The following is a 15183-nucleotide window of genomic DNA, read 5'->3' as shown; positions in this document are numbered from 1 at the left end:
GTCTAGTATGTCATATAAAAGTCTGTAGTTGTGCGATGTCGGTGGATTGCGTGTACTTTTGTCTGAAATTGTACAGGTGTCGCCCTCTCTTATAATTTATCCGAATTAGTTTTACACTTGATATTGATAAGGAAGAGTTCCTGATTTCAGTCGCAAATTATATGTATAGTAGAACGAACTTATCGGATGCCCGAGAGATGTGAAACTATGTTATCGACAGAAAAATATGCAACCAAGCATTAGGAATTAGCAATAGAGATATGTCAACGTAATAATAAATAATTATTGTAAACGCATGCATTACTTTCCATAGGTCGAAATTCAATTCTCTAGTCCTAATTATGTTTAATTCTTTGTCGGTGATATTATTTTAGCATCAAAGTTCCAGTTTGTTTTCAAGTTGGACTTACACTTAACGTATATGTACATCAACCATCGTAAGATTATTCAATTTCAAAATGGCAAATTATTTAAACTTCAAATTTCAGCTAAGATATATAGATTAAGTTGAAGATATAGATTCGAGTTTTCTTTGTTTTCTCATTTCGATTTTCGTGGTGCGAGACACGCATTATTGCGGGAAAGAGCGACGAAGACGCGGTTACTTGCTCACCCGCACTTACATAATGCGCTCGCTAAAAATATGAAACTAACGATAAATCCGAGGAGACGCGGAATCGCGGGATCAGCCTCATTGGCGCGCCAAGTGGCACTCAGGAACGTCAAGTTCGCCGAGGGAATATTACAGGTGAGCTGGCAATCATCGAGCCTCGATCTTTAGCTGTCGATGAATATTTTACGCGCATGCGTGCCTGCATTACTCGAAGAATGACTAAACTAGTCCAAGGCGGGGTCTTTCGCGCGATATCGATCGATCTTTCCGAGTGAGTATGCGATACATACTTGCGTCAAGGGAATCCTCGGGGAGAGGGAGAAGGTAATTCCGATGCGAAATTGTCGCGTATTCGCGATCGATGGATGCTCGTTGTCGTCAACGTACTTCAGTGAACGCTCGCCGCGGCGATCGTCGTGGGAGCTGATTACTTCGATCGCCGACGAGTACGATGACGCGTACATGTCAAAATGCAACGTTTTTTAATTAATGAAACGAGGAAGATAAAACGTGGGGAGGTTCTGCAAGAGTTTACATATGCCAATGGGGCAATCGGTTGAGGTTCATAGTACAGAGTACCGTGACCTCCGTGACATTCGGCGGTTCTCAATCGCGATCGCCGTTTGGCACGAGGGATTACTTTTGTTCTCTCCGATCGTCAGCTGCGTCGTATTACGCTTTCTGCATTAAAAATATATGTAGACAAATTGATCTCTCGCATTTGAAACTTTTGTTTGTTAGAAGAAAAATAATCAGTTTTATATTATAAATTATTTTTGTATATTAATAAGTATGAATATCAAATGTAATCTTTGCAGTATAGCGTTTTTGGTGAACATTAATTCTTATAACTTTTCTTTGCGTTGATCTATAAATAATCGAAATCTTTACTTGATATTATTAATCATCAAAGACGATTCTGTATCTAAGCATATACTATATAATATTGCATCTAAAAAGATGACAATGAAGAAACGATTAAAGCGGAAGAACAGCAGATCAGTTATAAATTCGCGAATCTGCCATTTTTAAAAGAATATTTCGTTAAAATTTCAAATTCTCTTCGAGAATCACTGATTTGGGACGATTGACAGTCATGTGACTGCGGATGAGGCAAACATAAAAACAAACATGCGCAGGCGCACTTTTATGACGGTTTGCTCGTTCGAAGCTGTTTTCGAAAGACCGTCTAGTGACACGGTGGAAGTCGCTTCGTCGTTTTACGCTTGTGATATTCAACTGGATATTATTTAATAAGAGCCGCAACCGAAACCTGATACTAGCAGGTAATTACTTGCTTAGTTATAACTATAGATACATGTATGCACATGGAGTTTTTTTTCGCACGTTATTCTGGAAAAAAGTGAAGTACAGTGTCCATTTGATTTACCCAGCGTGAATGTAGCTGATGAAATATTTCGCTTCGTAGCAGGTTGCGTAATTCAATGTGTAATATTTTATTCTCCGGTAGCGTCTTTACACAACGGATTGTTACTTCCCATTTAGTCATCCATAACAGATAAGTACTTTATCTTTAATAGATAAATAGTAGATAATACCATTTACTTAGTTATTTTGTCCCGTTTGTAACAGATAAGTGCCATGATTCTTCAATTGAGTCTTCAGTTTCATTTCAGAAGATTTCTTGATGAATATTTTTCAATTTTTAGATCTCTGCGAAGAAATTTACATTTTTATTATATTCGCAAAAATATTTGCTTTCAAATATCTCATCAATGAACCATTAATTCGCAAATACTTTGCTACATCGATTTCGCGGTTCTACCGCGGTTAAATCGCGAGAAGGTGATTATGTGATCTTTTCTTCTTGCAGATTCATATATTCGCGCGGCAACTTCACTCCGGACGACCGTCCTGGACGATTCCCAGGTGGCGCGGCACTTGGATCGAACTCCACTTCGTCCCGGCAACCCGGCATCGTCGGCTCGGACGTGCGTGCTCCTGCCTTCTCTTCACCCCTTTCCCTTTCCTCTTGCGGCTGTTTAACAATCGTCGCCGCTTGTAGAATCGACGTGAGTGTGAGCGCGATTTCGTGTTCTTTCTGCCTTTCGTGGATTCGCGTGGAGGGTCCAACGTTCGAGCGAGTCGAGCTTAGGTCAAAAGTATGAACAGCAATAAGTAGAAAGACACAGACAGAGAAAGAAGAGAACGTTGACAGACGTCATTGCGAGGCAGATCGACGAGTGACTTGCACGACGCGACGTCGCTACTTTCCGCGAGGGGAAAGGAGGGAAAGGAAGAGAGAGAGAGCGAGAAAAGGAGCGCAGAAATAGGCGAAGAAGACTGGAGGGAAAAAAGGTGACTAGGATCATGTCGCACGCGCGTCTACGGAACGCCGTCATCGCCGGCAGCTGGCCGACGAGGACGACAACGAGAACGACGGCGACGACGGCGTGGCGACAAAACGCCGTCACAAGCGGCAGCGACGGCGCCGGCGGCGGGGCACTGATTGGGCGAGAGGGGGTAGTGGACATGGTAACAGCTAGTAGGCGCCGTGGCGGGCCGGCGCGGTCCTCCACCACGTCGATGTCGCTGTTCCAGCCGGTTATTCCGTGTCGCGGCATGGCGGCGAGCGCAGCGGCGGCCGGCGATTGCCGGAAGGTCCTCACCGAGGACAACGTCTTCATAAACCTGCGCAGGATGGAGTACGCGGTGCGCGGCCCGCTGCTCCTCAGGGCGCTGGAGATCGAGAAGGAGCTGCAAAAGGTAAGGTAAGCTCGAAAGCTCTTGAGCGGGAAGCGCGAGCGAGCAAGCGAGCTTGCGGGCGAGGAAGTTGCGTGACAGCATGCGCTCCTTGTGTTGCGATACGAGATTTCTTTTCCCAGTGGCAGGAGTACGGAAAACAATATTCGTTACATGGAAATTAATACGAATAAAAAGCAAGACGCGGTAGAAAAGAAAGGGAGAGAGAGAGAGAGAGAAAGAAAGGTTGAGAAAGCGGAAGCTCTCGGTGGCAACGCGAGGTTGCCATGGTGAAGCGCCGGGTGTCGAACGAGGACGAGGAGACGGGAGGGAGAAAACGTATGATTGCTAATTAAACTGCTATCGTCAGATCGTCACTATGCAAAGTGCGAATGGAAGAATCTACAACGAGTCTAAATATGGATGTAGGCTCTGCGAGTTAAAATGATCGTTTGCTTGTTTCGTTTCATAAATATTCCTCGCGCATTGCAAATCCTCCGCGATAAACGACTTGCGTTTTGCAAGGTTCTAGAGTTTTGCGGAGAAGAGAAAAAAAAAGATATTCGGCTCTCTAATAGAAAGTATTAGTAAAGGCAAAGGCAGCAAGGAACGCGAGAAAGGAAAGTTAGGCGAGCGATATAGCGATTTTTTTGCTTTTAAACCATACCATATCGTTACGCATAACGGCGCGTTACGAGTTCTGCGTTTCCATTTATTCGCATCAAACAAATTAATTTAAACGGTAAACGCAATGAAAATAGCACAAGAAAATAAAAAACAGTTGAAAACAAATTCGGCTGTGCGTTTATCGCAAGAATACTGTCGCGTTGTTCGCATATCGTTGATTTATTATCCAAGCAGATAACAGTTATAGCTTTGCAATCGCGATAACTTATCCATGCAAAGTACACATATATTGCTGTGTAACTGCGTTTAACACGTTAAACATGTTAACGCATTATTGTCGATTCGTGCAGTAGGAGAACATAACAACGACAATTACCTCGTCGCAGTATCCGTTTTACTATTCCAGCTTTTGTCGCGGCCGAGTGTGAGGCATCCTCTTATCGCTTTCTATCTCCAGTCGCAGTCATAATTTCCCAACGGGAATGAATGCATCCGTACAAATAAAGCGCGGAGTGAAATTAAACATACCTTCGAAATCGAAATCGAAGGCAATTATCATTTCAGAGAATTTAAAGAGATAACAGCTAGCTATTTGGATGCTTTCGAAGAAACATTGATACCCGAATACCGATGTCTTCGAGAGAATTTTGTATGTATAGACGTACGTAGAATGTCTCAGAATAACTGTACTTTTTCGAAGCTATTTCTTCTTGGGACGATTACTGATGAGTCACTCAAAATCTCGAGATTCTTTTTACACTTTTTTTAGGCATTCGCAAAGATATGTTTCTACAGACGGGAACGTCCGATTTATTGAGAGGAAGGCGTATCTGATTTGCTGTGATGCGATTCCTTGCAGAACTGCAATTGATACGCAGAAACATGTTATTGAATATTCACGTCTCGTGCGTTTTTTTCAGTTTTACACGCAATTGCGTAACACTCGGTAATCATATAGTTACACAGTTGTATAAAATTTATCCAATTTAGGAGAGCAAAATATTAACGAGCTGCGTTGAAATATTCCGTACTTTGTTTTGACAGTTATTATATATTCTATGCTATTTAGATTAGATTAAAATTCAAATTTGAACAATATTGATGATCGCTATATAAAGATACGTTAAAGCGAATAGAAAATAAAATAAAAAACAGATTAAAAATTTTATAAGGTTTTGTAACAGTTTATTAGGAGTCGGAAAGAAGCTAAACTTGAAATAAAATGCAAAAGGATGTATGAGTCAGGCGTCAAGAATGTAGAAATTAATTATCTTCTCTAAAGGAAAAGGAATACTTTACATTGAATTAATAATGTATGCGTATAATAAGGTTTACGATCAAATCTTATCTTTTATTTAATTCAAGTAGATCCTCTTAATGGAACGTCAAACTTAATCATTAAAATATTTAGAACATTTATCAGGCATTATGTAACAGCGAACAATGCTCAACTTGAATTTTCCAAAAATAGGCAAAAATTAAATCAAGATGGTCCATCTTCGTAGGGCGTCAAGAAACCCTTCAAGGAAGTGATCAAGGCCAATGTGGGTGACGCTCACGCGATGGGCCAGCAGCCCATCACGTTCCTGCGACAAGTACTGACCTTAACGGTCGCGCCGAACCTTTTGGACGATCCAAGCTACCCGGAGGATGCGAAGGATCGCGCCCGCACTGTTCTCCAGGGCTGCAAGGGCGGCAGCGTTGGCTCGTATTCGGAATCCGCTGGCATCGAGTGCATCCGCAAGCACGTCGCGCAATACATTCAGGAACGCGACGGAGGTATCCCATGCGATTATCACAACATCATCCTGTCGAACGGCGCTTCCGACGGTATCAAGGTGTGTGGACTTGGAAACTTGCTCGATTTTTTCAAACACATTAGAAAAGCAAAGTTTCTCTGAAGAATTTCTTAAATTAACAACATTCAGTAGAAAGTTATCCGGTAAAATTACTATTTAAAGTGCAAGAATTTAATGTGATTTCTAACATATCGGTGATCACTCTTTTTCAGTCATTCCTGAAATTATTTAATGAAAAGATTGACGGCAAACCGTCTGGCGTGCTGATTCCCATCCCGCAGTATCCTCTGTACTCGGCGACTCTGGCGGAGTTTGGTCTCGAGCAGATCGGCTACTATCTCGACGAGGACAATAAGTGGTCGCTGGAGGTCAGTGAGCTGGAACGCGCGCTGAAGGAGTGCAAGGGCAAGTGCATGCCTCGCGTTCTGGTGGTGATCAACCCCGGTAATCCGACCGGCCAGGTGCTGACTCGCACCAACATCGAAAACGTCATCCGCTTCGCTCAGAAGAATCACCTGTTTCTGCTTGCCGACGAGGTCTATCAGGATAACATATACGACAAGGAGAGCGCGTTCCACTCGTTCAAGAAAGTCATGACGGAAATGGGCGAGCCGTATTCAAGGATGGAACTCGCGTCGTTTATGTCCATTTCGAAAGGTATGTAGAAAAGATAAAGATAAACGAAGATGAAATATGCAGATTCTTTTAGAAACTGCAAGAATGTAATTTAATTTAATTTATGATTGCGTTGGACTTTGAATAATTTAATGAAAGCATTGAATTTCTAAATTAATTAAATTAGAACATTGAATTTCGAAATTAGTTAAACAAATTACGAATTCATTGATTCGAACCTTGATGAAGTTAGATTCTTAAATAGGATTCTTGTCGAGAGATTTCAGCATTGAAGTATCTCGTTTCAGGATACATGGGCGAGTGCGGAATCCGTGGCGGTTACGCCGAGATCATCAACATGGACCCGGAGGTGATGAAGGTGCTGCTCAAGTCGATCTCCGCGATGCTGTGCCCCACTGTGCTTGGCCAGGTCGTGATGGATGTCGTGGTGAACCCGCCGAAACCAAACGAGCCGTCGTACGCGCTGTTTCAGAAGGAAAAGAAGGAAACGCTGCGCTCCTTGGCGGAGAGGTCGCAACTCGTCGTCGATACTCTCAACAGTATTCCGGGATTTAAGGTGGATTGAATTGCATGTTTTCACCTTCACGGAGTACATTTTTATGTTAATCTAATATCTCAATTCTTTTCGAAAGCGAGTTTATAACATTTTAAGAACGCAATTATCTCAAGTGCTCTCTTTCTGCGACTTTAGATACCAATTTAGTTGAGAAATATATAAATAAAAAGAGATAATTGTTGTATGATGTAACGCCAGGAAATTCAAATAATCCAAAGTTCTTAACGACCAGACTGGCAGTTTATTTAAAGGAAAATAGGAACACAACGTTTCGATTAAAGTTTCTGATCCTTATCAAGTGTTTAACGTAACCGAGTATTTTAACTGAATCTCATTCTAAAACATAATGAAGTCACCAATTTGTTACAATAAAAAATAAAAAATACAAAAATAACGCAAAAAAAATCAAAGTTAAAAAGAGATAATATTGTTGCGTCTGGGCGGACTTAGCTCGACGCACACAAAGAATCTCCGCGCGCACCAAAGAAAAGCACACTTCGTTAAATGAATAAGCGGTTTATTGCAAATCCACAAGCGAGATACAACACGTCCGGCTTAGATCACGTCAGATCTTATTCTGTCTCTTGCACACTGTTTATTATAATATTTATAATCCTTGGCGACCCGTCGCTAGGAAGCTCGCGTCTTTTCCACGACGGCCGATCCGCGCTCAGCTGACAGCCGACCGGCTCGCGCTACATCGGGTAGCCAACCCGGACGTAACAATATATACACTTTGATAAAGTTTAATTCTCAATTTTCTTAATTTCTGACATTGTGCGCCGAATATTAACTGTGATTTTTTATTGCTGCTTAAGGCGAACCCACCGATGGGGGCGATGTACGTGTTCCCACGATTCCAACTTCCACCGAAAGCGATCGAGGCGGCGCGTGCGAAGAGCCAGGAGCCAGATGTGTTCTACGCGTTCAAATTACTAGAGAGCACGGGAATCTGCGTGATTCCCGGCTCGGGTTTTGGCCAGATACCCGGCACGTATCACTTCCGGACCACCATACTGCCACAGAAAGAGAAAATCAAGATGATGCTCGGGGCGTTGAAGCAATTCCACATCAAATTCCTGGAGGAGTACAGCTAGATTTCTCTAGACCAGTGGATTATATGAGATTAAACGAAGAATACCGAAATGATTGAACGAGGACGCCTGTTTGGCATGATCAACGTGCATATCTGCATGAAGACGAGGTTTCGATCCGCATGCGTCGCAAATGCGAAATATTTTTATTACTATTAATATTCGCTGCTAAAAGCCATTGCATTGTCGTGGCGTTGTTATCGAATTGTATAGAAATGTGGCGAAAATGTTTTAAATCTTGTTGTATGTAAATGTAAATCTTGTTGTTTTACCAAGGGCTCACAAGTACTTCTGTAAATAATGATTATGCCGAAATCAATGTTAATCAATGTTATCATTACCAGAGAAATTGTACATTATATTAATATACATATATATATATATATATATATATATATATATATATATAAAATTACGAATACTTGAAATTGAAGAATACGTTACGTGTAAATAAAAATTGAACGAGAGATCGTTCTCCGCTTCCTTTCATGAGATTACCGATAGTGATATTGAGATCGTTGGTTAGTACTAAATGGTACTAAATGCACCTATTTATTTCTTAAAATAATAGTAATACATATACATATTTTATCGCTATTTACAATAAGAAACTGAAACTGAACTGTTCAAATATCTACAGCGAGCCTCTCTATTTCCTCGACGAAGAACTTCATGTCTGCCTCCGTTAGTCCCGAGTTCTGCAGCACCAGTCTGAAGAAATTTGGCATATCCCTCAGCGGCTGATACGTTATCAGCATCGTACCGGCTCGCACCATGCGTTCCTTGATCATCGGCGCGATCTGCAACAGTTTTATCAAAATATAATCACAACGTAAACGTAGAAATTATATTTAAGAGAAATAAAGTTGGATTGAAAGGGTCAATATCATTCACTGTTAGGCAGAAGAGAGTTGAAGACAATTACTGTGCTTAACAAAATAAAAAGACAAGTTGGGTATGTTTTCTACATTTTATAGATTCTTAGCCACCTGAACTTGAAATTCAACAAGACAAAACACGTCCATCTCACGAACGTGCAAGTGGAATCGACGTGGGAGGGATTGCAAACCTTGTGCAGCGCCTGATCCAGTTCCGGACCACTCAGGCACCTCTTCGACGGCGGCACGTAGCGGAAGCAGACGTTGGTGCACTCCGGCTCGGCAAGCAGGCGCCAACCTTCGCGCGTCCTGATGAGATCGGCAAAGTGACGCGACAGCGCGAACACGCGGTCCACGTGCGCCTCGAGGCCGCGCGTGCCCTTCGCCTTCCACATGTACCAGAACTTGAGGACGTCGGCGCGACGACCGCATTGTACGTGTCGGTCGCCGCAGTCGAATGACGCGTCATAGAACTTGTCGTTCTGGAAGAGGTAGCTCGCGCCGCAGCCATGCGCCGCTTGTAGTAGACCTGAACGCGTAAAATTAGACTATTGTATGATTGTAACATTGTTCGAACCAGAAAGTTTGAAGATGAGAGGCAAATATTGAGTTAGAAAATAAATTCTTTCGCTTTTTCTCCATAAAATAAAAGATAAAAATCTATATTAAAAAATCGTTAATCTGATCATCTTTCACGCATAGGCAACTTCATAATTCTGTCCTGCTAGAATTTATATTCCAACCCAGTATAAAAATAGAAGAATATAAAATAGACAAAAAGAATGATTGACACCTTCGTATCGGAGTAAGAGGGTCGAACACTGCTGTGGTGCGGCAAGCAACTTGTGCGGGTTCCACGTAACAGAGTCGGCGAGTTCAATGCCGTCTAGGAGGCCATGATACATTTTTGAGACGAGAGCACCGCCACCCCAGGCGGCGTCTACATGGAACCACAGCCCATGCTTCCTACAGACCTCGCCGATCTCTCTGAGAGGATCAAACGCTCCCATCACAGTAGTACCCGCGGTGGTGGACACCATGAATGGCGCGGCACCCTCCATGACGGCCCGGGCGATCTGAGCTTCCAGATCGGCAACCACCATCTTACCCCGGGAATCGACCTTCACCAGGTACACATTGTCGTAGCCGATGCCGAGGAACGCCGCCAACTTCTTCACGGAATAGTGCGCATCCTCTGACGTAAACACCACTAGTCGCGGCATCTGCGACAGTCCGCATTGTTTCAGCTTCGGGTATCTGCAGTTAACAATGAACGTTTATTTCATTTGCTATAAAAGAAAAAAGAAATTATTTAATTAATAATTTCAGAAAAACATATAATTAATATATATTGAAATTTAATATTCAAATAAATTTAGCTATAAATAAATCTCGATTTAAATTTTAATTGCTCTTGTAAATTGTAACATATGATATATTTAATTATATTATTATATGTTATTATCAAAAATACTAACTATAACTAATTAAGAAAAAGATTTACATAAAATTGTAGAACTTGAAAAAGATATGATAAACTCGTTTCTCTTATATTTAAGAAATCATTCAGAAGCATGAGTTATATTACTTATGGTGGCGCGCAAGATTAATGGCATATCCGTTCGCCATGGAGCCACCCGGACAGAAGAGTCCCTCGCCGCTCTGCCAACCGATGATGGAGCGCATCTGCCGCAACACGTCTTCCTCCATCAGCGAGAATACCGGGGACACCTCGTAGGTGTAGACGGATGGATTGAGAGCGTCGGTCAGCCATTGACCCAGCAATCCGTACGGGTCTAAACTGGAGAAAAGCTGATTCACGAAGTGCGGATGGCCCGTCTTGACGCTGTACTTGATGATGTCGCGCGTCAGCATCAGTAACTCCTCGTGGTTGACACCCTCAGCCGGCAATGAGAGGTCGACCACGGATCGCAAATCATAAGGGTCCACCCATTCGACTACTCGATCTTTGCCAGAGGTGGACTATAAATAAGCGTGCAATATACAGTTACAACCAACAATTACGTATAAATATAGACAATTACAAGAGAAACAAGGCAATTGCTTGTGAATTGTTTAAATGCTCAATTTGTCCATTTGTGCATGTAATTGTATGTATTAAAGAACACATGCTCCTCCCATTCATTTCTTTTATGTGCACGTACTATAAGTATTATGAAAATTTATATAAATTAGTAAATTATGATATACTTGACAATAATGACAATTCACAAGTGATTAATTTCATTTCTTAGTATTTGTCGATAAATATACGGCAACATGATTTCTTCAGGGAAATTATTCAGTTGCTTGTCATAATTCCGTTAAAAGATAATTCGCCATTAGCGCGAAGAAAACGGGGAATGTCCGATACGAATTTCCACGAACTCTAATATCAAGAACTTCAAAGTATCAAAACTTAAATAACTTATAACAAAAATTATACATAATTTATACCTAGTTTTCTGATGTCACAGATTCTTGTTAGAAAGATTGTTCATTATCATGTAGATCCTAACTACCAACAAAAAGAAAAAAATAATAATAGTAATAAGCAGAGATGAAATAACCGCTTCTTTTAGCAAATTTAAATTTCAAGAATGCGAACAAATAATAAAATTGCATTCCACGTTTGATTTCAAGTGAAGCGTCTCGAAACGTTTCGAGGATCGAGAATCTCGGATATGCGACGTAGCGCATTCTGTACGTTCTGTTCCGTTTTTCTTTTCCTCGATCTGTCAGTGATCGAGCACCTGTATATAATTTACGTCTAATTCATCGGGGAATAGCGAATGATAATAGGATCGTTTTCCAGCAGTTTAATTGCCGCGTCACTTGTAATTATTACTACTACCATCATTGTGCTCGTTAAACGGCGGGGCGCGCCAAACGGCGTAATTCCGACGTATTCCGTGATAAATGGAGTGCCATTAGCATAAAAATGCGACATGTTGCGTGTTAATCACACGTACACCATATGTAGAATATCTTCGTCTATTTCCCCTTTTTTTCTTTTTTTCTTTTGGTATCTGTAACTGACGATCTTTCCGCCAAGAGTTCTCTCTTGAGATAGAATCCTCAAGCAAGAATCTAGGTGATACCAGAAGATTCGTCGTTTTTGACAAGAACTAGTTTTTGTTCACTGCATTTCTCACAGTGTATAGTAATTATTAATTATCATAAATTTTTAAATAATTATTATTGTTAAAATAAAAGTCTATGTATTTCTTCATTTAATAATATATTAATAGTTATTAAGTTAATGATAATAATATAGTAGCGTAAATGGAAATTGAAGAAAGTAGAATTATATTAGATGTTCAAAAAGTAAATGACATAAATAGTACAAAAGAACGATTATAAAATATGAAACGTGCAAAAAGCTGCCGTTAATACAGTATATTCATAGAGATGTGAAAAAAATATTGGAACAGAAAATAAGGTTTTGCAAGAATAATCTAGTTTTTAATAAATTAACGCCAAATATTAAAATTAAAAAAATAAAAAATAAAAAAATAATATTATATTATATTACAATTTATAAAAATGTAATTTCTGTCGTTTTTGAATCGTAAGTACACAATTAAATCCAGTTTCAGGCTCACCTGAAACACTGCTTGCTGCAACACGAGCTCGAAGAAGTCTCTGAAGAGCTTCTCATGAACATCCCGGCGTGGTACGCTGCGGAAATCCCCTTTCATAATTCCTTCCTGATTGCCGTTAGTGCACCCTAGAAGCTTCAGCGACGAAGAGGAGTTTGTGGACGCCGGATGCTCATCCTGAGAGGCCTTTCGTTGGGATCCCGTGGCAGGACTCGGCCCACCAGACTCCGTCCGCTTCAACGTGGACTCGTTGAAGGTATCCTCGTGAGCAGGCATGACGGTTGGCTGATCAGTTGATCGGTCTGAACCCGCGACGACGACGACGGTTTCCTTTATAGGTATCAATGCCGATCGTGTCAATCAAGGACGCCTCCCTCCAACACACTAAACGTGCTTTTCCGCGCAGGGTTTCCCGTTTGCGCTTCCTCGCATTGACTCGTCACATCCCTGACAGCGTTTCCGCGAGGAACGGGAATCTGGATCTGGATCTGGGAATTTCCATAAGATATCGGATGGCATTTCTGGGAGATGGTTGAGTTGACTCATGGGGGGCATCGATCAGCAGCGCCGAGACAGTCACCTTTCTGTTTCTCAGCAAGCCTTAGGAAAGGGAGAACAAAAAAGAGAAAGGAAAAGTCCTTGCGGATTTACACGAAGACATAGTAACGTATTTATTAAATTGTACTGCGAAGATAATTATTTTAATTAGCATAAGTGTTAACATAGCGCGCATAATATGACAGTGTAGACATATTAATGACGTACTATTATTATAATAATAACCGATATCAATTATGTAACAATGTTTAATTTTGCAGAGAAAGAGTCGCGCCATACGCAAGCTCGTATTTATTCGAAGCGATTTAACGAGAAGCCGCCTTCGCTTCATGAGTATTACAACAATCAATTTTACTTTGTGATCATATTTCAAGATCAACGAGATAATTGGACAGACTTCCGTCGAGACGTCCGTCTTAGGTACGCTTATCAATGAAGAATCGTGCGATTTCTCTCTCCGTCGATCTCTCGCGACCGTGACAGGAAAAAGTAGGATCGCAAGGAGCCTTCGACTCGGGCAATAAACGTTCGCGTGTCATAGATAACAATAATGCCTTGCTCGCTTCGTTTTAGTCAGCGAGCCTGTCCTCGTTTCGCGTGCACAAATTCAAGGACACGCGCGATTTAATAATCAAACTTACGAGCGAGTTATAGTCAATCCAATATCCAGTTTCTACGATAATTTGAATGGCCTTATATATAAATACGCTCATTTACAGCTCATATCCTTCAGAGATTGAATAGATTTCCGTTTTGAGCGAAAAAACTTGGCGAAGGTGCGTATCACGTTCTTTCTTCTTCTATGCTTACGTCTCTCGTACACATACAGATTGTTCATTTCTTTCGAAATAATAGATATGAGTAAAATATAGTGAAAAGTAAAGAGGTAACAGATGTGAGAATTAAGAAATAAAGCGAAGTAGTAGACGTGAGCAGTGAAGTAAGTAGTAATAATTATTATAAACACTAATAGCTTCTATTTTAGTGGACATACATGTTTTAATAACTGCAAATTTATGAAATTTATGTAAGCATGACATAATTCTGTGGTTTCCCGCAAAACAAAGCACTTGCTTAATTATTCTGGTATCAGTTATACGTACATCAGCTATCATTAAATGTCAGAAATAGTTTATCAAACCAGAATGTATTGGATAGGCAGAATTAATTAGAATCACTTATCACGGTTAATTATGCAGCGTAATTAGAACAGGTATGTATACGAATCAGAAGGAGATATCGCGATAGTTCTGGGTACGAGAAAAATAAAAAATCGCGCGGGAAATGGAAAAAAAAATAAAAGAAGAAACGGAGGAAGGAAACTTCCGGCCCCGAAGCAATTAGTGTGGGACAATACCACAAGGTAGCGAGTTTCCTCCGAGATTAACGGTACGTATCGTATCTGCTGAACAAAGTTGAGAAGGAAAGCCGACTTTCTGTTCGATTAATCCATGATTCATCTTCTGACGTCACTTTCCTTATTACGATTGCCCGCTCGTTTAATGTCAAAGTACGCGTTTCTGCGTTACAAAAGGCGCGACCTCGATTCGATTCGTTAACGTCAAGCCGACGCGAGGAGGTACGTCATATCTGCTGAACAAAGTTGAGAACTCTGCAGTGTTGAAATAATTGAAATAGTTACAATCTTAATCACTTGAATTTAAATGTTGAGGCTTGATAATATCGATAAAGTGTTGAATTCAAATTTGAAACTGCGGCGCAGTGAAGTTAGGCAATATGGGTATCGAGGATAGCTAACGAACATCTTCGCAATTTCAGACAACTTCAGACTGTACGAGTTGCTGCGCAATTCAGTTGAAATGTTTTCACTTTGTGAGAAAGAGTTGCGAAGGAGTCAAGGGAAGATAAAGAAGAATCAATTTTTCTACATTAAACTTCCGTTCGGACACGTAATTCAACACGAAACCATTCGAACTTGTTTTGAATTCAAAAGATTCATGGTGCCTTCTGTGGGGAAAAAATAGAGGAAAGAATTACTAGATTTAGCAACTAGCCCTCGTTGCGGCGGCAACGTGAGGTTGCAACCGTGATTGCTCCGCTTTCTAGCCATGCTTCTCGTTATGGCGTGAAGAGGTTAACGCATCGCACTGGCGCTT

At 41.0% G+C, this 15183-nt stretch overlaps 2 protein-coding genes and 1 long non-coding RNA gene across 5 annotated transcripts; 1 reads left to right on the top strand and 2 right to left on the bottom strand.

Moving 5' to 3' along the window:
- Positions 1 to 614: 614 nt before the first annotated feature.
- Positions 615 to 8353, top strand: LOC105279677 (alanine aminotransferase 2). Of its 3 annotated transcripts, none has more exons than XM_011339588.3 (6): positions 615 to 748; positions 2448 to 3340; positions 5449 to 5781; positions 5955 to 6399; positions 6666 to 6934; positions 7753 to 8353. In XM_011339588.3, the coding sequence occupies exons 2-6, from the start codon at positions 2945 to 2947 to the stop codon at positions 8029 to 8031; spliced, it is 1722 nt and encodes a 573-aa protein (XP_011337890.1). In that variant the 5' UTR covers positions 615 to 748; positions 2448 to 2944; the 3' UTR covers positions 8032 to 8353. The 3 variants fall into 3 exon arrangements, with proteins under 3 accessions (XP_011337890.1, XP_011337891.1, XP_011337892.1); XM_011339589.3 differs by lacking the exon at positions 615 to 748 and adding an exon at positions 828 to 1899; XM_011339590.3 differs by lacking the exon at positions 615 to 748 and having other exon boundaries at positions 3124 to 3345.
- LOC105279678 lies at positions 2047 to 2504 on the bottom strand. Its single transcript, XR_893991.2, has 2 exons — positions 2373 to 2504; positions 2047 to 2287 (listed from the first exon to the last, which is right to left on the bottom strand). It is a non-coding gene; the product is annotated as an uncharacterized LOC105279678 (long non-coding RNA).
- Positions 8354 to 8551: 198 nt separating the features above from the next.
- LOC105279685 (cysteine sulfinic acid decarboxylase) lies at positions 8552 to 12811 on the bottom strand. The gene is made up of 5 exons (XM_011339607.3): positions 12512 to 12811; positions 10495 to 10889; positions 9700 to 10163; positions 9098 to 9435; positions 8552 to 8828 (listed from the first exon to the last, which is right to left on the bottom strand). The coding sequence occupies exons 1-5, from the start codon at positions 12782 to 12784 to the stop codon at positions 8655 to 8657; spliced, it is 1644 nt and encodes a 547-aa protein (XP_011337909.2). The 5' UTR covers positions 12785 to 12811; the 3' UTR covers positions 8552 to 8654.
- Between the last annotated feature and the right edge of the window lie 2372 nt (positions 12812 to 15183).

This window comes from Ooceraea biroi, chromosome 7, assembly GCF_003672135.1.
Source record: "Ooceraea biroi isolate clonal line C1 chromosome 7, Obir_v5.4, whole genome shotgun sequence".
NCBI lineage: Eukaryota > Metazoa > Arthropoda > Insecta > Hymenoptera > Formicidae > Ooceraea > Ooceraea biroi.
This window is presented reverse-complemented; position numbering and strand designations above follow the sequence as displayed.

Coding starts and splice junctions, on each gene's coding strand:
- LOC105279677 (XM_011339588.3), top strand. CDS start 2,945: ATGTCGCACGCGCGTCTACGGAACGCCGTCATCGCCGGCAGCTGGCCG. Junction 5,782..5,954: donor GCGCTTCCGACGGTATCAAG/GTGTGTGGACTT, acceptor ACTCTTTTTCAG/TCATTCCTGAAATTATTTAA. Junction 6,400..6,665: donor GTTTATGTCCATTTCGAAAG/GTATGTAGAAAA, acceptor ATCTCGTTTCAG/GATACATGGGCGAGTGCGGA.
- LOC105279685 (XM_011339607.3), bottom strand. CDS start 12,784: ATGCCTGCTCACGAGGATACCTTCAACGAGTCCACGTTGAAGCGGACG. Junction 10,890..12,511: donor TGCAGCAAGCAGTGTTTCAG/GTGAGCCTGAAA, acceptor GCTTATTTATAG/TCCACCTCTGGCAAAGATCG. Junction 9,436..9,699: donor CCTCTTACTCCGATACGAAG/GTGTCAATCATT, acceptor TTACGCGTTCAG/GTCTACTACAAGCGGCGCAT.